Source organism: Nicotiana tabacum, chromosome 13, assembly GCF_000715075.1.
Source record: "Nicotiana tabacum cultivar K326 chromosome 13, ASM71507v2, whole genome shotgun sequence".
Taxonomy (NCBI): domain Eukaryota; kingdom Viridiplantae; phylum Streptophyta; class Magnoliopsida; order Solanales; family Solanaceae; genus Nicotiana; species Nicotiana tabacum.
In genome coordinates this window covers 3,289,531-3,315,786 of record NC_134092.1, presented here as the reverse complement: position 1 = coordinate 3,315,786, position 26,256 = coordinate 3,289,531, and the positions used below count along the sequence as shown (strand labels likewise).

General features: G+C 36.3%; 2 protein-coding genes and 1 non-coding gene across 3 annotated transcripts; 2 read left to right on the top strand and 1 right to left on the bottom strand.

The window, feature by feature from the left end:
• Positions 1–4,406: 4,406 nt before the first annotated feature.
• On the top strand, positions 4,407–10,741 carry LOC107816004 (uncharacterized). Its single transcript, XM_016641667.2, has 3 exons — positions 4,407–4,803; positions 9,176–9,657; positions 9,767–10,741. Exons 1-3 carry the CDS (start codon positions 4,455–4,457, stop codon positions 10,307–10,309), a joined length of 1,374 nt encoding a protein of 457 aa, XP_016497153.1. The 5' UTR covers positions 4,407–4,454; the 3' UTR covers positions 10,310–10,741.
• A 3,179-nt stretch (positions 10,742–13,920) lies between these two features.
• LOC107816003 (uncharacterized) lies at positions 13,921–18,097 on the top strand. Its single transcript, XM_016641666.2, has 3 exons — positions 13,921–14,260; positions 16,761–17,236; positions 17,340–18,097. Exons 1-3 carry the CDS (start codon positions 13,996–13,998, stop codon positions 17,946–17,948), a joined length of 1,350 nt encoding a protein of 449 aa, XP_016497152.1. The 5' UTR covers positions 13,921–13,995; the 3' UTR covers positions 17,949–18,097.
• Positions 18,098–18,973: 876 nt separating this feature from the next.
• On the bottom strand, positions 18,974–21,034 carry LOC107816002 (uncharacterized). The gene is made up of 2 exons (XR_012697869.1): positions 20,943–21,034; positions 18,974–19,404 (listed from the first exon to the last, which is right to left on the bottom strand). It is a non-coding gene; the product is annotated as an uncharacterized LOC107816002 (transcript).
• Between the last annotated feature and the right edge of the window lie 5,222 nt (positions 21,035–26,256).

Below are 26,256 nucleotides of genomic sequence, written 5' to 3'. Positions count from 1 at the left end.
CCTGAACTTGGTTAATAACAGACTTGCTATCTACCATTTTGTAGTCCAAAAATTTTGCGGCAACGAATTTCTTCATCCCGGTATCTTCAGTTTTATATTTCTTTTCAAGCGCATTCCACAATTCTTTTGACGTCTCCACGCCACTGTATACATTATACAGATTATCATCCAGTCCGCTAAGAATATAATTCTTGCACAAAAAATCAGAATGCTTCAACGCTTCAATCACGATAAAGCGTTCATTCTCTAGAGTTTTATCTGGCAGATCAGGAACATCTTCCTTGATGAACTTCTGTAGACATAACGTAGTTAAGTAGAAGAACATCTTCTGCTGTCAGCGCTTGAAATCAATTCCGGAAAATTTTTCGGGTTTTTCTGCCGGTGCCAACGCCGGTGTTCGGCTTGTCGTTGCATTGGCAGTCACCGTCGGAATAGCTTGGTTTTCGCTTTCAGTCGTCATTTTTTCTGTAAAAGAATGACACAAACAAACGTTTAATAAACATTTTCAAACTGGAGCAAAAATCACGTAGATTTTAGTCTCCAACAAAATGCCACGAAGGCTTTACTCTCCAAAGCGGGAGTACACAAAACCATAAATGTTTTAGTTTGCAGAATAATAAGAATAACACAAATACAGAAATAAATAATTAAATTCCTTAAGCTTGTTAGTCCCGCCAATATTGCTGTATTTGTAAATAATAATTCTGAAAAATATAAGTTATCGTAATGAAACAGTAATTAATTCGAGCCCACTGAATTCACAGTATTTTCTTAAGGAATTTAATCCCCTCCTAGTACCCAAGGTTATGGATTATTTCCTCCCAGGATAGAACGAATCACACACTGGTGTAGCGGTACTTCAAACCCCAGTGTTTCAGCGAACACAAAGTTCGGTAGCAAATCACACTTACAGTTGCTTTGTTTGAAGTTAAAAACAATGCAGAACGAAGGAGTAGAAACTCAGAAAATCGTATGGAAATGCTGAGAGGAAGGAGTGCAATGTATAGCCAAATCTGTTGAGCGATTTCAGTCTTGTGTATTGTGCGTTGTGTGTCTTTCTTCAACAACTGTTGCACATATATATAGCAGCCAGTGTTGAAGAAGAACAATCGTCCACCCTCCATGGTGGAGCAAGCACATTCATGGCGCCGAAGCCGAAGCCGGAGCCGAGCGAGCGACGACGACGGTGGCGCGATGCTTGCTTTCTTCTTAACTCTTTAAGAGCTACAAGAAGAGCAATTATATATATACCCATCAAAAATCTTTTCCTCTTCCAATATGGGACAATATCTCATTGTCAAGAGGGGGAAACTTAAAATTTTACTCAAAAATTTCATTTTCCCTCCATTTCCCATTCACCTTCATTTTAAGACTATTTCATCTTAAAAACAAAAAACCTCAACAAACGTATCGGGCCAAACATATATCATCTGATAGCAACAAATTGACCCATACAAGTCATAGCCTAAAAACAATAACAACCGTTAGCCGGAGGTAAACATTGACAGAATTTCGTATCAACCAAACAACTCTTAATCTCCTCCCAATTCTCAGCATTAACCACATACTTCTGCAACCAGTGCGAGTAATCTCCAAACTTAACTTCCATATAACCTCTCCCAGACAAAGCCCTGCTCACGTTTTTATTTGTGACCAAAATAGCAAACACCGAGAAACAAAGCAACCCTACGATGAGGAAAAACAGCAAAAACAAATATATCCACAGGAAAAACGTGACTCGGCAACAAGACCCAACAAATCCGAGCACAGAAACAACCAGTTGAGAAATTCCCAGTATTAACAAAGGCTTCTGAAACACTTTTGGCAAAGTGTAGAGCTGCCATTAAAATGAAGCCAAATTGAAAACCCTATGGCTACAAGTGAAACCGCTAGGGTCACACAATTAAGGAATGTGATTATCAAATTGCTTACTCGGACCATCTTCCTTTGTTTTTTTGGATGAATGAAATTACAAAAGTTGAAAAAATAACGGATAGTCTGTATGTGTATATATATATATATATATATAAACGATAATAAAAGGTCAAATGCCTAGAATCTGGGAAAGTAAAACCCCAGAAATCTCTGAGGATGAAACTCGTTTTTCTCGTTGGGTAAATACTTAGAATAATAAGAACGAAATGGCTAGTAAGAAGGCGGATGAAGGAAGTCTCCAATGGAAATGTTCCAAAATTGTATCCATTATTGCGTCGAGGTTAAATGAGGTGTTGTTGGGGTACATACGTGTGGTGTATTGATAGGATTTAATACTACGTGCCCAAAAGGATTAGGGGCTTCCTTACTATAAACGGTTAAAAGAAAAGAGAAAACAGTAAGTTTGGTTAGTCAAAAGATACGGTTTTTAACTTTATATAAGTTGTGAATGAAAAAAGTGTCCTTTTACTCTTATTCTGTCCTGACTTCACTTGGCTATGCATATCCTCACTTACCCATTCAAGTAATACAAAAAACAAAACGTCGGAGGTTCAAATATACCACTTTATTTTCGAAAATAGTTTAAGAATATCCCTCGTTATACTATTGAGTTATTTATACCCCTGCAATCATAATTTGAGTTCAAATATACCCCTCATTTAAACGGAGGGACACGTGTCATCGTCATGTTGGTCAATTCTAAATATCTCCTAATTAATTAAAAAGACCTATTACCCATACCCGAAAAATATTTTTTTTTTATAAAAACTGAAAAAAACTAAAAAACAAATTTACTAAAAAACTGAAAAAAACGAAAATATTTTTTTTCCAGTTTTTACAAAAAAAACTGCTTTAAAAAAACTGAAAAATATTTTCTAAAACAATATTTTTGTAAAAACTATAAAATAAAAAGTGAAAAGCAATTAAAAACTGAAAAAAACTGAAATATTTTTAACTAAAAAATAAAATAAAAAAATATTTGTTTTTTCAGTTTTTACAAAAACATTGCTTTAGAAAATTGCTTTTTAGTTTTTTTTTTCAGTTTTTACAAAAATATTATTTCAGAAAATATTTTTTGGCTTTTTTTAAAGCAGTTTTTTGTAAAAACTGGAAAAAATATATATTTTCATTTTTTTCAGTTTTTAGTAAAAACAAATTCAGTTTTTTCCAGTTTTTACAAAAAAAAATTGCTTTAGAAAATTGATTTTCACCTTTTTTTTCCCCAGTATTTACAAAAACATTATTTTAGAAAATATTTTTCAGTTTTCTCTAAAGCAGTTTTTTTGTAAAAACTGGAAAAAAAATATTTTTATTTTTTTCAGTTTTTAGTAAAAACAAATTCACTTTTTTTCAGTTTTTTAAAAAAAAAAATATTATTTTTCGGGTATGGGTAATGAATCTTTTTATTTAATTAGGAGATATTTAGAATTGACTAACATGACGATGACACGTGTCCCTCCGTTTAAATGAGGGGTATATTTGAACCCAAAGTATGACTTCAGAGGTATAGATAACCCAATAGTATAACGAGGGGTATTCTTAGACTATTTTCGAAAGTAGAGGGGTATATTTGGCCCTTTACCGTAAAAAAATATACTAAATAGACTGTCAATGTACAAAAATATACTAAATAGACTGTCGTTATACAGTTTATATACAATAGACTGTCACTATATAAAATATATACAAAATAGACTGATACTATACAAAAAATATACAAAATAGACTGTCAATATACAAAAAATATATAACGTAGACTGTCAATATACAAAAAATAAATAAAATAGACATTTCGGGCTACTAGATGCAATATGTTTGAGCTGAAGGGCCATTTCGAGTCAATGGAAAAAAATATGGGCTATTAAAATTTTGAGGGGCTATGGAGGTTAGTTTTCTCAATTATTTTTCAAATTTACTAAGGACCCGTTTGGCCATAGATTTTGCCTAAATAAACTTGAATTTTATTTGGCAAACACATGTTTGGCCATAGATTTTGCTTACATTTTGGCCAAATCCCAAAACCAGCTCAAATATCACTATTATATTTTTTTAAAATTGCTCCAAACTTTTGTATTTTATAAAAGATCCCACCATTTATTATTTTTAACGATATTGTTTCGTCTTCTCGGTCATCTGATAGCGTATCATGTGGTTCATTATAAAAATAATAATTTTGTATCAAATTTATTTATGTTCAGGACTATGGTTGCGATAATATAATGAATGTTATTGATAATGGTATTGTTGGGTATTTGTGATAGTTTTTAGAACTTGTTGATATAAGTCATGTTTCATATTTTTTCGAACCAAACTTCACCCAAAACAGATGTTCAAACTTCACCAAAATCAAATTTTTCAAAATAAATTTGAGAATTTATGGCAAAACGGTAATTTATTTATTATTTTTTGAACTGTGAAAGTATAAAGTGTACAATAAAAGTAAAAGTAGGGAGTACTATTTTAAACCAATCTTCCCACAAAAGTAAATAATTCTTGTCACTTTCCTGTCAAATGTTAGAATGACAAGAAGACGATCGACAAGAAGAAGAAGAGCATATTCATCCTCCTCCTCTTCTTCTTCTTCACCATATTTCTTCTTTTCAAGTTTTAACCCTACCACTGCTTCTTCAATGTTTGGATCTTCTTCATCGCCGGGTTTTCCTTCAACTCCAGCAACTTCTACTAACACGTACACATTTTTTACTGGTTCCCTTTCCCCTTTTGAGTCCTCTACTCCAGTCACTGCTCCTTCAAACACCACAACAGAAAAGCCTACGAGTACAGATATTCCGACTAATTCGTCGTCTTCGGTTTCAAATAATACTACATTGACAGCCGCACAATCAACCATCTTTGCACCGGAGTCTGGTAAAGTTTTGTTCGTTTTTTACTTTTAATGTCTAATTTTTAACCTCTGTGCCTCGTAATACAGTGATTCTATCTTAATTACTCGTTCCGTCCCAATTTATATGATGCTGTTTGACTTGACACAAATTTTATGAAAGAAAAAAATTAAAAGTTGTGGTCTAGACCAAGCTATAAATATTTATGCTGCTAGAAATTACTCTCATTATGGTTAAAATAGAAAGTATAAAGTTAGTCATTTCTAAATGGGAAAATGCATAAGTATCGCCTGACCTATAGCCGGATTCCTAACTACTCATTCTAACTTTGCGGGTTTTTAAAGTAGAATTATTTGTACCCTTAAAGCTTATGTGTATTTCGCTCTCCTTGGGAGAGAAGGAAGAAAAAAGGATTTTCAGATTTTTCTTTTTGCTTTTTTAGCATTTTTAGTGAGATATATAATTTCTTACTTTTTTTTTCTTTTCCTTTTCCTTTATCTTTTTCTTTTACTTCTTTTTTCGTTTCTTCTCTAATTCCGGCGAATATTCATTTGCCGGCGATTTTGTTTAACCATTCTTCTTCCATTTATTCTGTTTTTCTTCTTCCTTTTTCTATCCTTTTCACACACAAATTAAACTCTCAAAAAGATCTATTCATAAGCAAAGCAAAATACACTCATATTTGGGGGGGGGGGGGTTAATCATCGTAAAACCTTCTCACACCGGAAAAAATAGAGGTATTGAAATATTTTAATTGGAAAAGGTCTTCTCCTAACCTAGTAGACACACTTATACTCATATTAGATATCATCACACACAAACCTAAAGCAAATAAAAGGAATATATTGAGAATATATTACTTTAAAGTGAAAATTATGATGCAACTATTATCAAAGCATTGCTTTGACAGGAATTGTTTTGTGCGAATCTTCTACTGTCTAGGTTGGAGGAAGTTATCGGAACACCATTATTTCCCCCTACTAACAAAAAAGAGTAAGAAAAGAGAAAACAAAAGAGAAAACGAACTAATAAAAGATAAAACGCTTGCCGACAAACTTATCGGAGAAAGAAACGGAAAATAGTTAGTGACGGAGGGAAGAAAAATTGTCGGAATTCACAGTTATATACATGATAAAGAAAGAGAATGAAAAAGAAAAAGGAAAATATTTGGAATAGATTAAGAAAAAAAGAAAAGAATAACGAAAAAGTACAAAAGAGAAAAGAGAAAGGAAAAGAAAAAAAAGGTTTTTTTTTAATGAAATCTGATGTGTCAAGCAAGTGTGGTTCACTTACCAACGAAAATTTGGTTGGGGTACTTTAAGGGTGAATTTATTTGACTTTAAAATAGTTCAGGGGTAATAAAAACCCCTCAAAGGTAGAGTGTGTAGTTGAAAATCCAGCTATAGGTCAGGGGGTACTTATGCATTTTCTCTTTCTAAATATAGAAAGGTAGTTTTTTGACAGACTAAAAAGGAAAAAGTATCATATAAATTGAGATGGAGGGATTAATTTTTTTATTCCTTCCGTCCAAGTTTACTTGTCTACTATATTAAAAATAGATGTTCACTTTTACTTATCCAATTTTGAAAAACCAATGATAATTTGCCACTTTATACCTATTTTACCCTTCTTATTAAGTACTACTTATTTCCAATTCATTTTCCAACATATAATAAATAAGGGTGATATAGTAAAGTTATCATGTTATTTATTGTTTCTTAAAGGATGTGCCAAGTCAATAGTGGATAAGTAAACTTGGACGGAGGGAGTAATCATTAAAGAGAGAGTAATTAATTTTCTAGCCGTTTCATTGATTTCAGTAATAAGTCCAGGTAAAAACTTATCTGCACCGGGTGTTTAAACCAGTCACTAAACCATAAGTCCATGTCCAGTGGTGGTGACTTCATATTTTGTTGTTGTATTCTAGTGTTGCTATACATAGCATTATTTATGAGAGAAGTGAACAGTTTTCTAATTGCTCAGAGTGATGTAGTTTCGGGAAATATTTCCTTACAATATAGAAAAAATGATGTACCTTAAGGAAATATATACTTATTAAATAAAACGATGATGTACTTTAGGCAAATATATTTGGGGGTAGATGAAGCTGTAATTTATAGGAAAGGGCAAAACATACTTTGTGCCCGTTACATGTTTGAATTTATAGTACAGGAGTACAGCCATCTTATGAACTATAAGGATTAAATACAGTGTCTTTCAAATTTATGTTAGGTGACAACTTATCCTAACTGGGGTTAAATCCTATGTTGCTCATATCCTTCAAAAATGCCGCCCGGTGTTTCCGATCATCCAAAACTAATGCGTTTTATGGAGGATCTGACAGGGGTGCTGCGGCATTTTAGGAGGATCCGAGCACCATAGGTTAAACTGACTACAAGTTCCTCTTCCAATCATTTAAGAAATTTTGCATATGGTTGCTGGAATGTTTAGATTCTTCTGCTACCGCCTGAGGGTATGTTTAGATGATCAAGATGGAGATGCTATGAGTAAGAGTGAGCATGTGAGCAAGGCATTAGAGCAGCCAATGGTCAATGACATATAGTTCCTGTCTGATGATGAAGATGTCATTGAGAGAGAGAGAGAGTTGCATGATGAGAATTAGGAAGTAATACAAAATAATGTGATTAATGTACAGAGTAATGTTGTCCATCTCGCTCCCTGCAACAACACTATTGTTAAAAGAAGCAGGAGTGTTGGTTTGGTTAGCTCGTAGGTCGTAAAGAATGAGCCACGCGAGTGTCGCTTCGAGGTGGCTTCATTGCCTGGGAAAATGGGAGAAGATGATTTCAATGAGATTCCATCCATTCAAAGGTTATTTTTTGATGCCTAAATTAGAATTGGAGTTCTTCACCAAGTTCGGAACAAAAGAATAGAAAAAAGTTCTTATATGGCCTCCTCGTTTTGAGACATTATGGCTTAGTGGTCGACCCAAGTAACAAAGAAGAAACCCATAAAAGCTTAGGGGGCAGTAGTAGAGATGAATTTGGGAGAGTTAATGGTGGAGAGTAAGTACAGGAGATGTAAGCGGAGTTCCTTATAGAGAGTGTATTTAGAGTTATGACTTATTGCTTCTGTCTCTACTATTCATAGTTACTCATACTTTTGCCCAAGGTTATGTGTTGCCATCTATTTGATCATAGGTAATGGCTCCGATTCTTGCTGGTTGCAGTTAGTGATGTCATCCAGTGCTTGCTCGTCCATGTGCACACCTATTTGGCATTTTCGCTTGTTATGGTTGTGCCGTCTGTGACTTGATGTCATGATGTAGGGGCAATTTTTAGGCAAATCGCCAAGTCGCTAAGATGCGGTGGCGTGTAAAATGGTCCCTATTCAGGTTCTCAGAAGTCAGAACTACCTTCAATTTGACCTTCCGTGTCCTTGGTGTGACCGGGTCTTGGTTGACGTTTGGTAGCTGGACGTATTTTGCAATTCTCTTTATTTTACTCATTCCTTTGCTGCTTTACATCTGTTTTTATTGTTCCATCACCTGTATGCGTCTGTTTTCCTGGCTTCCAACAAGTATGCCTATTCATCTTTTTCTTTGCTTGACTTGTGTATTCTCAGACGGATACAAGATGATATGATTCTTCCCACATAGAATATTATCTTTGAACTCCATACCAGACTCAGAATTCGGAAGTGTCTGCCCCCTTTGGTAGATGCCTACTTCCCCCTTTTGGTCTACTCTCGTTTTATTTGGTTAACCTTAGAATAGGACATGAGAAACTTCTCGTATGTAGATTTTTTAGGAAATTAGAGTCTATTTGCCCACGTGGGCAAGTATACCCCTAAGCAAGCTTTGATTGACGATAGAGCTAACAGAGCTTGTGAACGTGATGTGCATCTTATCTCTTTTTAGGTCTAACTCAGGTTTTCTTTTCATCTGCTAGCCGTTGAGCTACTTGAGTATTGTAACATTTTTATGCCCCTGATTTTCGCAATTCCAGGAGATTGATTTTTTTTTCCGTAATCATGGGTATGAAGTACAGTGTCATTTTTGTTTATTTTACCAAGTGCCTTTCGGATTAACTTGGTTATCATAGCTCGTAGAAAGTTCTTTAAACTCAAGTGCCATTCCAATAATCTTTGTTGGTTTAAACAGCTTGTTTGTTTTGTACTACTTGGCGAGTGGCCTATCTCTGTGAGCTCCGGCTCAACTCAGCCCATAGGAAAAAGATCAAGTGCCTAGCTCGCCTTGCTGGTACATCAGCTTTTGTGTTGATTCATTAGAGAGGTCCTTGCCGCACACAGAGGCATTTCTTTGCCGGTGGAGCTGATGTTTACACTCTCCTACATGACTGCATTTCTTTTTTAAGTCAACTAAGTGACATTATTACTTTCCAACATTTCATGTTTTTTTTTTTGTTTATTTGCAGTAATAGACCCTGCTAGTTGTTCCCCGGAGCAAAATGAAGTTGCTGCAATTTTGGCAAGCCAATGTGAGAAGCTTCTGTCCTGCCAAGCTGCCAGGCGAACTCAAGGCAGAGGGCAAAATGAAATGCACGTTTCAGCCGCTCAACCTAGGGTCTCTGGAACCACATGGTCCGAAACACCAAGCTCAAGCAAGCCCGTCAATGATGATGCTCATACACCTGCTGCTACTGCTGAACAGAAATATGGGGAGTCCAAGCCGTGCAGTGTTCCTATCACCATCACCCCTTCAACCTCCACTAGTTCAGCTCCATTGGACTCAAAGTCAGGCAGCTCAGTGCTCCGCAGCTCTCAGGCTGCTGAGGCGCAGCCTTACTGTTCATCTGTCGATCTTCTGCACTCAACAATTGGGATGTGGGAACGGGTTGTCGCAGATAAGAAGACAGATCAAGAGGTCACTGAAGAGGGGCTTCGTCACTTCTACGAGGTCAGTTTTTTTTCTTTTTTTTTTTCCTTTCTTGATGAGGTTAGCATCTCCTTGCACCTCTGTTTCTTCTCTCTTTTTTGTTTCTTGACCTCTTCCCCCGTTTTTGTAGGGCATCAACTATTTTTGTCTTCTGTCTGAACGCCTTCAAGTAGCAACTGCCAAGTATAACGAGGCAGCAAAAGCGAGTGATGACCTGAAAAATGCGATGGCTCCTTTGAAAGATAAGTTAGCAGAAGCCAATCGGAAGCTCCAGGACTCTGAGAAGGAGAAGGAGAGGCTTGAACATGAGTTAGCTGGGGCTGCAAACACGACCACCGCTCTGACTGGTGAGAAGGTATCCCTTTTGAGGGTCCAGACGATCCTTCACCAGAAGATCGTCGAGCTGGAAAAGGAGTTGGAGGAGGCCGGTCCTGCTGCTATCCGGAAATACAAAGCTTCCTCCTTGTACAGACAGGAGCTCATGGAGTATGCTGCTCCTTACATGGGAAAGGGGGTGAAGCTAGCCATAGAGAAAATCAAGGCTAAAGACCCCACTTTTGACCCCAAAACCTATGGCCTGGAGATATACATGCTTCCTCCAGAAGCTATGTCGATGAATTCTTGTCTGAGGAGGAAGGTGATGGTGGTGCCGAGCAAGAGCACAATGAGGTGAAGCCAAGTGCTACAGCTCGAGATTTGGCTGAAGGAGCAAGCTTATGAGACTTTGATCATAGATGTGTCGTTGACATAAGTGCCGAATAGGCAAAAGATCCCCCGAGCTCAGCTTGAAGTTCTTTCTATTTTACCTATGCTTGCTTATGCTAATGCAACTTATGTGGCCACTCTCTCTATGAACAAGTATGTTTTGCTGCTCTACTTGTAGGTGTTAATAGTGTATATATGAATTGTTGGATTTTGCATCAATTACTGCTACTGTTTTCTAGAATAATTAGTTGTTTAGTTTTAGGAGGAGTCTGCTAGAGGATTCAGAATTTTAATTATAGTAAGAGTTTAGTAATTTAGTTGTAGGAGGAGTCTACTACTTTATTTATTTGGCTATTTAAACCCCTATGATTAATAAAATTTTAGAGACAGTTTTTCAATCATATTTTCAACCTTGTTGCTTGCATATTTTTTCTAAAATCCATAACAGTGGTATTAGAGCCTCCATTGATCTTGACAGATCTCTGAATTCGCTAAAAAACAACCAATTTCAACCACTTTTAAATCATACGTATTTTTACCCATACCAATTTTTAACCAAATTTTTAACAATGGCAAGCAGCAGTCTGTCTTTGAATACCCCACAAACTTTCATTGGTGAAAACTATCAGATTTGGTCAGTAAAGATGAAATCTTATCTTGAATTTTATGATCTATGGGAAGTTGTAATGGAAGACAAACTTATACAACCACTTCCTGCAAATCCTACCCTTGCCCAAATCAAAGCTCATTCAGATAAGAAAACCAAAAAATACAAAGCCAAAACTATAATTCAAAATTCAGTTGCAGATTCAATTTCTCTAAAATCATTGCATGTGAGACAGCAAAAAAGGCTTGGGAAACACTCAAACAGGAGTATCAAGGAAGTGAACGAGGCAGACAAAATCAGATTTTAAATTTGAAAAGAGATTTTGAATCTCTTAGAATGCAAGATGATGAGACCATCGCTAAGTATTCTGACCGAAATTCTTTAATTGTCTTACTTGGCGAGGATTTCAAAGATGACATGATAGTTGAAAAAAATCTTGTGACAATTCGCGAGAGATTTGAATCCAAAATTTCCTCTCTGGAAAAGTCTAAAGATTTCTCTACCATCTCTGTTGCAGAATTAATAAGTGCTCTTCAAGCACAAGAGCAAAGAAGGGCCTTCAGACAAGACAAAGTTACTGAGGGTATTTTTTATGTGAAACACCAAAAAGAAAAAGTCGATTATCCTTATTGCAAATATTGTAAAAAGAAAACACACTTAGAAATTTTTTGTTTGTGGAGATCTGATGCATTATGTGGAAATTACAAACAAAAAAGGTCATGTTACAAAAGTGTGCAAGTTCAAAGATGCCCATGCACAAGCACTAATAGCAGAAGAAGGAATTGAGGATGACCTTCTTTAGTTTGAAGCAACAGAAGCAAGGAGGAGTGTTGGATTTTGCATCTGTTACTTCTACTGTTTTCTAGAATAATTAGTTGTTTAGTTTTAGGAGGAGTCTACTAGAAGATTCGGAATTTTAATTATAGTAAGAGTTTAATAATTTAGTTGTAGGAGGAGTCTAATACTTTATTTATTTGGCTATTTAAAGCCCTATGATTAATAAAATTTTAGAGACAGTTTTTCAATCCTATTTTCAACCTTCTTGCTGCCAGGGGCGGCCCAACCCTAAAGCAAGTGAAACACTTGCTTTAGGCCCCAAATATTTAAGTGCCCCAAAATTATTAGTATTTCTCTATATATAGTAGTATATTATTTATATAACTATCTTTTATTATTGATAAATTTATTTTTTTATTGTCATATTGATTTTTAATAACTCGATTTCTTCCTCTAATTAATATCACTAAAATAGTTTTCTATCAATCTTATTTTATTTTTTTACTTAATTATATTTATCTATTCATTAGTTGGTCACGTAACTATATCTAATAATCTAACTTATTATTTATTTTTCTTACATAAATTATACTCTCTCCGTCCCAATTTATATGAAAGTGTTTGCCTGGACATGGATTTTATGAAATAAAAGAAGGCTTTTGAAACTTGTAATCTTATATAAATCATAGAAGTTTTTGGGTTAGAAATCATCTCATTAATGGTAAAAAAAAAAAATCTAAAGTTGAATTGTTACCAAATATAGAAAGGAACTTACTAAAAAAAAAAGGACTCACTTATTTTTTCTGGGTTCTCCCATTTCAGTTGTGATGCAATCAACGTTAAATTCATTTAATTTTCTGTATTTTATAAAACTAAGTTCTCATTTTTTTAATTCCACATCCTCACTTGTCTAATTTTTTTAAAACGATGTTCATTAAATAATATATATATATATATATATATATATATATATATATATATATATATATATATTAAGGCCTCTTATTAAGATTTTGCTTTAGGCCTTCGATGAGGTTGGGCCGCCCCTGCTTGCATATTTTTTCTAAAATTCATAACAGTGAATATGCTAAGATCAGTTCTCTGCAGTATATAAAGTGTTATTTTTATCTGTGCAGTGTGCTTGACTTACATGTGAAGTGAACCAGAAAAGAGGTCTATATTACTTTAAAACGTAGAGTTTTGACCAGTGCAACATGTTTATTAAGTTGGATCTTATAGATACTATTTATGTTATTTAGACGTCGTGTAAGTGTTAAATTATGTACTTCTAGCCTTTGGGTCGTTTTATAAGATTTGTGCATACCATTTTGTCCAACCAGGCTACTATAAATCCTTGTTATCATTACTTTCTTAATTTCTAATTTTTTATATCTCTTCCAATTTATGTGCTCAAGTTTGACTTTGTGCAGATAATTTTGGTGATATTCTCTTAATACGTCATAATAATTCTTTTTGAAAATCTAACTATCAGCTTAGATAATAAACATTGATTCATTCCTTATTTCACATAATAAATAGTAAAGGAAGCACATGGTGGGCTCAATTAGTTTGAGTAACATTATTCTTAAGGTAGGAATTAAGGAAAATGAATTGAAAGAAGTATGTCCCAATAATTTCTCCAATTCAAGTGGTTCACTTCTCACTAGCTAATTGTTTTGAAGATAACTATAGTTGTGTCTTTTAAATATAACAAAGATCAAACATACTCAATTTGATAAGTTGAAATAATTAAAATTGTTCAAGTAAATATATTGATACTAGGGTTCAAATATGATCACCAAAGAAAAAAAATATTATGCAATTTTTTCGTATCTGTATAAGCTTTGATGGACATAAACATGCGGTACATGTGACGGTGAAAGATAATGTTATGTAAAATAGTCGAGGATGCGCAAACTAGCCCGATACTACCATTAATTAGAAAAATATTTTTTTTTTACTTTTAACCCGCGTCAGAAACTATTTACATTCGATATTCGAAAAAAATGTATAAAATTTGTATAATTTTTGTATATAACATACATAATGTATATATATAAAAAATAATTTTTTTCGGCTATTATGTGAGCAGCTATATAGTGTAATTTTCCCATTAATTAAAAAATAAAATATATAGACCAATCTTCTTGCATAAGGAACTAATTTTGTCATTTTCCGTCCAATTCCCAGTCCACTCCACTCGCACTTTCTTAGTACTATTACTAAACTCACCCTTTTCACTTCCTTGGGAAACAAGTAACGGAGACACAATGAGGTTTGGATTTTCATCCACCTCTCCATCGCCGGAAACCGGCGATACATTTCTCCAACCGTCGGCCGGTACTTTTCCTCCACAGCTTTCACCTTCATCAACAGTCAGTGCACTATCTGAAAAAACTTGCGATTCTACTACTCCGTCGTATTATGGTTCTTCATTTTCAAATGCCAGCTCATCAACAGAAATTTCTGCATCTTTAGGACCGACTACAACAAGCATTACAACAACCTCTGTTATAGTCTCTGCAACGGAGTCTGGTATAGTTTTGTTCATTTTTGTTTCGTTTTAATGTCTAATTTTTAAGCTCTGTGCCTCGTAATGCAATAATCCGTCTTAATGAAAGCAATTTAGGAAGTAGAAATTAATTTAATCGAACTAGGTTAGGAAGTGAAATTGAAATTTCTAGTTGTTTCTTTGATTCAATTTAATTTAACAAAACTGTTGTTAAAAGAGGCGGTATTTTTACTGGCTATATTTCGTGCTCTGATTAATGCGGTTATTGCCACAAGCATTTATGCCTTTGTTGAAATAGAGCTGTTAATGAATGTGCTAATGCTATCAAGTAGATTTGGTCGAAATAGCTGGTTAGCTCGTAGATATTTGTGTCTGTTTTGTAGATCATCTCGTTAAGGATAAAATAATAGGTTTAAAATTACATTATTTCTCAAAATATAGAAGTGTATCATTCTTTTTGGGACAGATTAGAAAAGGAAAAGAGTATCTCATAAATTGGGAACGAGAGATCATTAAAAGTTATCCGTGCTTTTCGCCCAAGGCTACGTGTTGCCACCTAATTGATCATAGGTAATAGTGCTGATTCTTGCTGGTTGCAGTTAGTGAATGTCATCCAATGCTTGCTCATCGACTTGCCCGTCTGTGTGCGCACTTATTTTGGTTGTTATGGTATGCCGTAATGTGGCTGTGATTCAATGTCATGGATTATGGGCCATTAAGCCTAACTTCCAAGTTGTTAAGATGTGGCTGGCGTATAAAATGTTCACCCTATTCTCAGGACTGCCTTCGGCTTGACCTTCCCTCTGGCTCTTGGCGTGACTGCGTCTTGGTTGATATTTGGTAGCTTGTTATCCATGACCTATTATCCATCTTTGAGTTGGGCTTATATATGAGTTAGCTAACTCGAGCAATTATGCTATCAGATTTTCTCCAACTCTATGAGCTTGGATATGTTCAAGTTGGGAAGTAAGCGAGTTAATGCATTGCTCACTTTTTTATGATTTGTCACATATCTTTTCTTTTTATTTTTTGCAAATAAAGCGATACGTTGCTTCCTTTTTGGTGACGCAATTCTCTCCTCATTGCACATGCCTTTTCATAAACATTGAGCACATGCATTCTGCATCCTTCATTTCCCTTAGCTGTTCTGAGGGAGTTCTATCTTTGTGCATGCAACTACCAGCTCCCTCCTTGTGTGTGTTTGCTGTTATCCTTCAATATGTTTGGTTTTTCTGCCTTTTACTTTTCTAGTCTGCCATATTCTATCAGCTAAGGTAAGCTTCAATGTTCAATTTTGCAGTTCTCAGCTTTATTTTACTCATTCTTTTGCTGCATTACCTGTATGCGTTCCATCACCTGTATGTGTCTCTGTTTTCTTGGCTTCCAATAAGTATGCCTCTTCATCTTTTTTTTTTTTTTTTTGCCTGAATTGTGTATTCTCAGGCTGTTACAAGATGACATGATTTTTTTCCTACATAGAATAGTATCTTTGAACTCCACCGCTGGACTCAGAATTTGAAAGTATCTGCCCCATGTGGTCTACGTAATATCCCCTATTTAGACTACTCTCGCTTGATTTGGTTAACCTTAAAATAGGACATGACAAACTTCTCGTTTGTATTTCTTGGGTTCTGATTGTTGAGGAAAACTAGAGGTCTATTTGCCTTCGTCAGTGGCGGAGCCGCATGTGACACCCCTCGTTAGAAAATTACACTGTTTAGCTCGGTAATGTTTTTAAAAATATGTATATATATACTATATAATGACACCCCTTGACTTCTTGGTGAGTTTGTTTCTTTATATTTTGACTCCCCTTAATAAAAATTCTGACTCCGCCACTGACCTTCGTGGGAAAGTATTACCCCTAAGCAAGCTATGCTTGATGATAGTGCTAACAGTGCTTGTGAAGATGTGTAGCTTACCTCAATACCTTTAGGTCACCCTAAGTTTTTCTTTTTCATCTGCAAGTTGTTGAGCTACTTGAGTATTAGTATAACATTTCTATTCCACCGATTTTTGCAATGCCAGGTGATTTTTTCCCTTAGAATTTTCTGTAGGATCATAGGTATGAAGTACAGTCTCTTTTTCGAGTTTATTCGCCAAGTGACTTTTCAAATTATCTTGGTTGGTTATTGTAAACTCAAGAGCTCGTAGAAGAATATTGTAAACTCAAGTGCCATCCAATAATCTTAGTTGGTTTTCACAGCTTGTAAGGATTTTTTTTGTTTTGTCCACTATTTGGGGAGTGGCCTATCTATACGAGCTGGCATGAGTGAATCTTGAGCCCCAGCTCAACTCAGCGTTTAGGAAATCGATCAAGTTTCTAGACCGGCTTGCTGCTACATCAGCTTGTGTATTGATTCATAGAGGGGGCTTTGCAGCTCATAGTGACCATTTCTTTGCTGGTGAAGCTGATGTTACACTCTCCTACATGACTATATTTTTCTTTTAAGTCAACTAAGTGAAATTATTAGTTACCAACCTTTCAGGTTGCTGATCTTTTTTTTATTTTTTTATTTGCAGTAACTGTCCATGTTAGTTGTTCCTCCGAGCAGGATGAGGTTGTTGCAATTTTGGCAAGCCAATGTGAGAAGTTTCTATCCTGTCGAGCTGCTAGACAAGCTCAGGGCAGAAGGCAAGATAAAAGACACGATTCAGCCTCTCAACCTTGGGTCTTTGGAGCCACAGGGTTCGAAACTACAAGCTCAAGCAAGCCCGCCAATTCTGCTGCTCATGCATCTGCTGCTACTTTTGAACAGAATTATGGAGAGTCTAAGCCATGCAGTGTTCCCATAACTGGTGCTCCTTCGACCTCCACTCTTTCAGCTCCATTATCAGACAGCTCAGTGCTCCCTAGCTTGCAACTTGCTGAGGAGGAGCAGCCTTACATTCAACCCGTTGATCTTCTGCACTCAACAATCGAGATGTGGGAACGGGTTGTCGCGAATAAGAAGATGGATCAAGAGGTCACGGAAGAGGGGCTTCGTCACTTCTATGAGGTCAGTTTCTCTCCTTTTTCTTGATGAAGTTAGCCTCTCCTTTCACCTTTGTTTCTTTTCTCTACTGTTATCTTTCTTGACCGCTTTTTCCCCCTTTTTATAGGGTATCAACTATTTTTGTCTTCAGTCTAAACGCCTTCAAGAAGCCACTGCCAAGTATAATGAAGCGGCAAAAGCGAGTGATGACCTGAAAAATGTGATGGCCCCTTTGAAAGATAAGTTGGCAGAAGCCAATCGGAAGCTCGAGAACTCTGAGAAGGAGAAGGAGAGGCTTGAACATGAGTTAGCTGGAGCTGCAAACACGATCACCGCTCTGACTGGTGAGAAGGAGTCACTTTTGCGGGTCCAAACAATCCTTCACCAGAAGATCGTTGAGCTGAAAAAGGAGTTGGAGGAGGCCGGTCCAGCTGCTATCCAAAAATACAAGGCTTCCTCCTTGCATAGACAGGAACTCATGGAGTATGCTGCTCCTTACATGGGAAATGGGGTGAAGCTAGCCATAGAGAAAATCAAGGCTAAAGATCCCACTTTTGACCCCAAAATCTATGGCCTGGAGATATACATGCTTCCTACTGAAGCTGATGTCGAGGAATTCTCGACTGAGGAGGAAGGTGATGGTGGTGCTGATCAGCCTATGACCTCGAACAACAAGGAGCCTACAATACACGGCATAAGTGTCGAAGAAGCAACAGTTCCCCCGAGCTCAGCTTGAAGTTCTTTCTATTTTACCTATTTTTGCTTATGGCAATGCAGTAATATTTGGCTACTCTTATATCTTAACAAGTATGTTTTGCTGCTCCATGGAAGTGTTTGGAGGTGTTAATAGACTATAAATGAATGTGCTAAGATCAGATCTTTGCAGTATATAAAGTGCGTTATATTTGTCTGTGCAGCGATTTATGTGAGAAGTGAACCAGGAAAGGAGGCCTGTTACTTTAAAACTCCAATCTTTGACTAGCGCAACATGTTTATTAAGTTGGAATTTATAATACAAGTGCCTAGCAGTTCCAAAACCGAAGTTATAGATCGCTATTTAGGTTATTTAGATCTCTCTAAAACTTGGTGCTTCTAGCTTATGGTTGTATTATATACTGCATGTACCCTTTTTTCCAACCTTGCTATTATTTAGCGAATTACAATGTGTATGCAGACCTTACCCCTACCCCAAGGGAGTAGAGAGGTTAGCTGAATTGTGTATGCAAACCTTACCCCTACCCCAAGGGAGTAGAGAGGTTAGCTGAATTTGGTGATATTTTTGTCAATACGTCTTAAATAATCAGCTTAATTAGTAGTACCATATAGTTTTCAATTGCTTGTCTTTCATTTTCATTTTTTCATAAATATTGACCCTAAAGGGTCAAGGAGTAGAATTAATATGAAGTTTGAGCGTCTCCTTCAACTCTTTTGAGATCATTTAACATAATTGTCTTTGATCTTCACCCATTTGACGAAATGATGCAACTCTAAACCCAGTACTGTTTGCCAGACTTTGCTGATGAGGAACAACGGAAAAGAATAACTCAGTTCAATTCTGAACCGATAACAGCTGAGGACAGTCATAGGTCACAATACATTTGATCACCCTCGTCAATACACAAAGAGGAAGCATTAGCTGCATCATGCATCAAGTAAAAGAAATCATTTCGCTAAAGCTATACTTGCAACATGATTCCATTAAAGGTTTAAGAAACAAGAATTAGGCGCAGTCCTATTCATCAGACACTGGAACACAGGCTAGAAAGAGTCGACTCATAACTAGAAAACGTTTTTATAAACTTCATACCATAGACAAACAAAAAGAAAATAAAGCTACAATGTCAGTTTTCCTTCAATGAACAAAGCTGTTGCCCAACAAAATTCCCCAACTCAGCAATGAGATGTCTGAATTTTCTAGGAGATATGTGAATTTCTCTAGGCCTCTCTGCGGACAAAGTAAAGCTTACCCATGACATGAAGGATCGCGACAAAAGCAATGAAGCCAATACTCATCACAAGCACAACGTTGGGGGATATCTTGAGTCCGGGGGAATCATCAGTGTAGAATTGGAGCATGTTACCACCTGCTCCTCCTGCAGCTCCACCACCACCAGCGGTCTTCCTTCGACGCAGGTTAGCAGCAGCAGCTGCTGCAGTTCCCCTTTGTGGTCCACCTCCACCCAAAGCCATTTCTAATCACAGTTTCAAAGTACTAAAAATCTTTAGCACGACGATTCAGAGAAAATCTGTCAACACACTAACATATTGCAAGTACTCAAACACAGTGAACATATAAAAGACGGTAAGCAACTAAACATCAAATAATTGCAGAATCGATTAACTAAAGCGAACATGGTAACTACTGCATCCAGGCATTCCGACAATACATTACAACTATGATGTTCTTTGAGAAAGGTAACATTATATTATAACTATGATGTTGATATATCCTTCGGATATGTTACTACTTTGCCAAGAACGCCGAGCTTGCGATCTCCACTGAGTACGAGTTCAATTGAATGTATTTTCAAGGCAAGAAAAACATATCAAAAGAATGGTGAATGGCTTATCTATCATTTTCGCCCCTACTACCTGCTATACTGCACCTTCAGCCTAGAATTGCCAACTACCTCTATAAGACTGGTACAACTCAAATACAAGGCTTCTAGATTTAAGAACTGTATATTCTTAAATTTTATAATGGTGGAGTCCGGTCCAGCTTGTGACACCTCGACTCTTCCCACAGATACTTGCTACCTCCCACCAGGACAGGTACCGGTTAGCTTTGTCCACCAAGTCTTAGGTGGATAGAAAGAAATCACTTGGTATTTTTATCTTTGTGGGATTTGAGCTCGGGTCTCCAAGGTTTGCACCCACTTCATTGACCACTAAGATACCGTTGGGTGCTAACTTCTAGTTCTTCAAGCAAGTACTTTTTATACACCAATTACTCTAACTAACCAATGATTCCAGAAATTTAATATCACAAAATGTTTGGGTAATGGGTATAAGCAGTTCTGAAACCAGGAATTTATTTAAGGAGATTCGGAAAAAAAAAAAAAAAAAAAGGGGGGGGGGGGGGGGGATCTGAATCTATGACCTACAGCAAGTTTTGAACCCCTAGGCCATTTTACTATATTTTTACTTATATTGAATTCAACAATTTTTATATAAAAATTCACTTTCTCCTTTTTGCACACTATAATTTTTCTAGTAAGACGATTCAATTGAACCCCTTTTTTCAACTTAGCTCCGCCCCGGGTATAAATTAAACTTACGCTTATGCGAATTAGTGAAAAAAATAGACTAATCTAACATTTAACTCCGCACTCATTATCACCATAACTTTCAGCTTGGTAGAATCATTTTACCATTTATAAATCACGAGCACAAATTCACAGCTCGTATTTCTGAAAAAATCATATACTCTATATTTTTTCCTAATAACGTCCTGCCATCTGGACCCGATCCGAAAGGATCAAATGTCATAGCCATCAATCAGATCATAAAACATCAATACAATTCAAAAGAAGCTGAGATCCTTCAGATTTCAGATCTCACCACATACGAAAGCAATTATCTCTATTAAATTAATAGTATTAATCATCAATTACTTAAAATTTGAATTTCACAAGCAACAATTAACACACGCCTGTATAAATCTAGTTGCATCCGCAGGCAAAAACAAAATTTCATAAAATAAAAGGAAATATTAATTCAACAAATTTACCTTTAGAACGTTGAGATTAGGAGAAAAGTCTTCCCGATCTGAAAGGAGAAAATGAGAGAAAAATTTTGACCTGTTTTTTTTAATTGGTTTCGTATTTTGGACTTTAAAGCTTTATTTATATGTGGAGGAGGCCACATCGACATAGCGAATCAGTTATTGACACGTAATCCAGCTCAGCTTGACAAAAATCTGATCTGGGAGTTTATGAAGTAAATGCAAAATAATATTTCTTTAAAAAAAAAAGAAGGTAAAGTCACACTATTTGATAAAGTTGGTTGAGGTTTTTTTTTTAATAAAAAAAGACATAATTTCATCTAGAAAAAAGAACTAAAGTTTTTTAACTCGAACTTTCTCACTTTAATAGAAAAATGACACTGTATAACTGATATCAAAATAATAGCTGAAAAATATATATTTTTATAATTTTTTGTATAGATATATTTCTTTATGTTATATACAAAAATATACAAAGTTTATACATTTTGCAGTTATCAAATGTAAATAATTTTTAAAACGGGCTAAAAATTATCTTTGCCAACTTTAAATTCTCTATTTCAAAGTAAAATTGAAATAATGGACAAAATTGTAAACCAAATATTGAGTTAGTTATAAAATATCAGTATTTGCATATGTCCAACGCCTACTCTTATTTCACGCTTTGAACACATTATAATAATCTTAACATTTAGCATAGGATCTCCATAGTATAACGATTTCAGGGGTTGTTTAGTTACTTGCACTAGGATGCTAATTTTGGCATCTAAAATTTGAGATTATATTTATTTCGTGGTTGATATTTCATATTAACTAAAATTAATGTAAAGTTTATACAAAAAATTGGTATTATCTATCCCGTATACGATGTGATATTATAGTCCCAGAATATTCTTGTTCCGAACTAATCAATCACTTATGGCATTTTAAATGACCTAATGAACAATAATTATGGCTTTGCAATGACTGTTACTCGTTTTTTGGGGAATTTTAGGGCCATAAAATAGGAATTCCGAACGATTTCTAATTTTTCGTGTGCTAATATCCACGTCATCTTCATGAATTTGGGAGACGGGCTCGGAATCACCTAAAATTTTATGGGCCCATCAGAAACTACCTAATAAACAATAGTCATTATTTCGTCATGATTGTTTCTCATTTTTTGGCGTTTATAGCCATAAATCAGAAATTAAAGACGATTTTCAATTTTTCATGTGCTAATGTTCACGCCATGCCGAAGGTCTATCGAAAACAGCCTCTTTATCTCTATGGGGTAGGGGTAAGGTTTGCGTACACACTACCCTCCCCAGACCCATTTATGGGATCAAACTAACCATCATCTGCAATTCATAATAATAAGAATCAGTTAGAGTTCAGGTACATAGGGCACAGATATATGCATGATAGTTGCAGGTCAGTTCAACAACAACAACAATAATAACAACCCAGTATAATCCCACTAGTAGGGTCTGGGGAGGGTAGTGTGTACGCAGACCTTACCCCTACCCTGGGGTAAAGAGGCTGTTTCCAATAGACCCTCGGCATTCTTCCCTCCAAGAACTCTCCACCTTGCTCTTGGGGTGACTCGAACTCACAACCTCTTGGTTAGAAGTGAAGGGTGCTTACCATCAGACCTAACTATGAACTATGCACACAAAAATATGGAAATCAGCTCGAATTCTAGTTTTTTTGTCCTAAAATGCCAAACAAGGTTGTTCATTAGGTCATTTATGATAGCCCCAAAAATTTTTAGGCGATTCGGATCTGATAGCCTAGATTCATGCAGCTGGCGTTGACTATAGCATACGAAAATTTAAAAATCGACCAGAATCTTAGTTTTTTGGCCCTAAAATGCCAAGGAATAAGGACCGGTCATACCGAAACCATGACTATTGTTCATTAGGTCATGGTTTATGGACCCGTAGGAGATTTGAATCTGGTAGCCCGAATTCATACAAATGTCGTGGACGATAGCACACGATAATTTGAAAATCGGCCAGAATTCTACTTTTTTTGCCGAGAAATGCCAAAAAATGAGGAACGATCATGACAAAGTCATGACTATTGTTCAATAGGTTATTTTTATGGCCCCACAAATTTTAGGCGATTCGGATCCGGTAGCCCGAATTCATGCAGATGGCGTTGACTATAACACACAAAAATTTAGAAATCGATCCGAATTCTAATTTTTTTTATCGTAAAATGCCAAAAATGAGGAATGGTCATGCCGAAATCATGATTATTATTTATTAGATCATTTTTTACGGCGCCACAAAATTTTAGGCAATTCAGATCCGATAGCCCGGATTCATGCATATGGCGTGGAGTATAACACGCAAAAAAATTAAAATCGACTCGAATTTAGTTTTTTCGCCCTAAAATGGCAAAAAAACGAGGAACAGTCATGTCGAAGCCATGACTATTGTTCATTAGGCCATTTTTGATGACCTTGTGAAATTTTAGGCGATTCGGATTCAGTAGTCCGGATTCATGGAGATGGCGTGGACTAAAGCATACAAAAATTTAAAAATCAGCCCGAATTCTTTTTTGTTGGCCCTAAAATGTCAAAAAACGAAGAACAATCATGTCGAAGCCATGACTATAGTTCATTAGGTCATTTTTTATGGCCCCACAAAATTTGAGGCGATTCGGATCCGGTAGTCCAGATTCATGCAGATAGCGTGGTCTACAGCACAGAAAAATTTGAAAATCGGCTGAATTCAAGTTTTTTGGCCCTAAAATACCAAAAAAGAGGAACGGTCATAACCAAAGCCATGACAATTGTTCATTATGTCATATTTTATGGCATAGCAAAATTTTAGGCGATTCGGATCTAGTAGCTCGGATTCATGCATATGGTATGAACTATAGCACGCGAAAATTTGAAAATTAGCCTGAATTCTAATTTTTGGTCCGGATCCGGTAACTCGAAATTTTGAAAAGTTGCCCAAATTTCAATTTGTTGGCCCTAAAAGACCAAAAAAAGAGGAACGGTCATGCCGAAACCATGACTACTGTTCATTTGGTTATTTTTTATGGTCCCGCAAAATTTTAGGCGATTCGGATCTAGTAACTCGGATTCATGCAGATGGTATGGACTATAGCACGCGAAAATTTGAAAATTAGCCTGAATTCTAGTTTTTGGCCCTAAAATGCATAATAATGAGGAACGATCATGTCGAATCTATGACTATTGTTCGTTAGGTCATTTTTGATGGCCTCGCAAAATTTTAGGCTATTCGGATCTGGTAGTCCGGTTTCATGCAAATGGCGTGGATTATAGCACACAAAAATTTGAAAATCGGTTCGAGTTATATTGTTTTGACCCTAAAAAGCCAAAAATGATGAACGGTCATGTTGAAGCCATGACTATTGTTCGTTAGGTAATTTTTAGTGGCTTCGTAAAATTTTAGGCGATTCGGATCTGGTAGCCCGGATTCATACAGATTGTGTGGACTCAAATGAAAATTTGGAAAACGGCCCAAACTCTAGTTTTTTGGACCTAAAATACCAAAAAATGAGAAAAAGTCATGCCGAAGCCATGACTATTGTTCATTAGGTCATGTTTTATGGCCCTGCAAAATTTTAGGCGATTCGGTAGCTCGGATTCATGCAGATGGCGTGGACTATAACATTCAGAAATTTGGAAATAGGACCAAATTTTATTTTTTGGCCCTAAAAAACTAAAAACGAGGAACGATCATGCATAAGCCATGACTTATAGACTATAACACAAGAAAATTTAAAAATCGGCCCGAATTTTAATATTTGGCCCTAAAATGTCAAAAAATGAGGAACGCTCATGCCGAAGCCTCTATTGTTCATTGGGTCATTTTTTATGGCTACGCAAAATTTTAGACGATTCGTATTCGGTAGTCCGATTTCACGCAGATGGTGTGGACTATAGCATACAAAAATTTGAAAATCGGCCCGAATTCCAGTTTGTTTACCCTAAAATGCCAAAAAAATATGGAACGGTCATGCCGAAACCATGACTATTGTTCATTAGGTAATTTTTTATGGCACCAGAAAAGTTTAGGCGATTCGGATCCGATAGCCCGAATTCATGTAGATAGCATGCACTATAGCATACAAAAATTTGGAAATCGGCCCGAATTTCAGCTTTTTGGCCCTAAAATACCAAAAATGAGGAACGTTTATGCCGAATCCTTGACTATTATTCATTTTGTCATTTTTTATGGCCACGCAAAAGTTTAGGCGATTCGGATCCGGTAGCACACACAATAATTAGAAATTGACCCGAATTCTAGTTTTTGGGCCCTAAAATACCAAAAAATCAGGAACGTTCATTCCGACTATTGCTCATTAGGTCATTTTTATAGTCCCGCAAAATTTTAGGTGATTCGGATCCATTAGCCCGGATTCATGCAGATAGTGTGGATTATATCACATGAAAATTTAGAAATCGGCCTGGATTCCAGCTTTTTGGCCCTTAAATGCTAAAACAATGAGAAAAGGTCATTCCGAAGCCATGACTATTGTTCATTAGGTCATTTTTTATGGTCCTGCAAAATTTTATGTGGGTCGGATCCGGTAGCCCGGATTCATGCAGATAGCGTGGATAATAGTATACGAAAATTCGGAAATCACTTGGCATTCCATTCTAGGCCTAAAAAAAACCAAAAAACAACAAGGAACGATTATGCCTAAGCCATGACCGTTCCTCATATTTTATCATTTTAGGGCTATAGAATTGGAATTCCGTCCGATTCCTAGATTTTCATGTACTATAGTCCATGCCATCTGCATGAATCTGAGCTACCGGATCCGGACCGTCTAAAATTTTGCGGGACCATAAAAAATGACCTAATGAATAATAGTCACAACCTCTCCATAATCGTTACTCGTTTTTTGGCGTTTTAGGGCCGAAAAACTAAAATTCCGCCTGATTCTCAGATTTTCGTATATTATAGCCCACGCCTTCTACATGGGCTCGGACCACCGGACCCGGACCGCCTAAAATTTTGTTGGACCATAAAAATGACCTAAGGAACAACATTCACTATCTCGCCATGACCGTTCCTTGTTTTTAGCATTTTAGGGCCATAAAACTGGAATTCCACCTGATTCCCAGATTTTTATGCGCTATAGCCCATGCCTTCTACATGAGCCCGAGTCACCGGATCCGGACCGCCTAAAATTTTGCCGGACTATAAAAAACGATCTAAGGAACAATAGTCACCACCTCTCCATGACCGTTCCTCGTTGTTTTGTGTTCTAGGGACATAAAACTAGAATTTCGTCCAATTCTTAGATTTTCGTGTGCAATAGCCCACGCATTCTGCATGGGCCCAAGTTA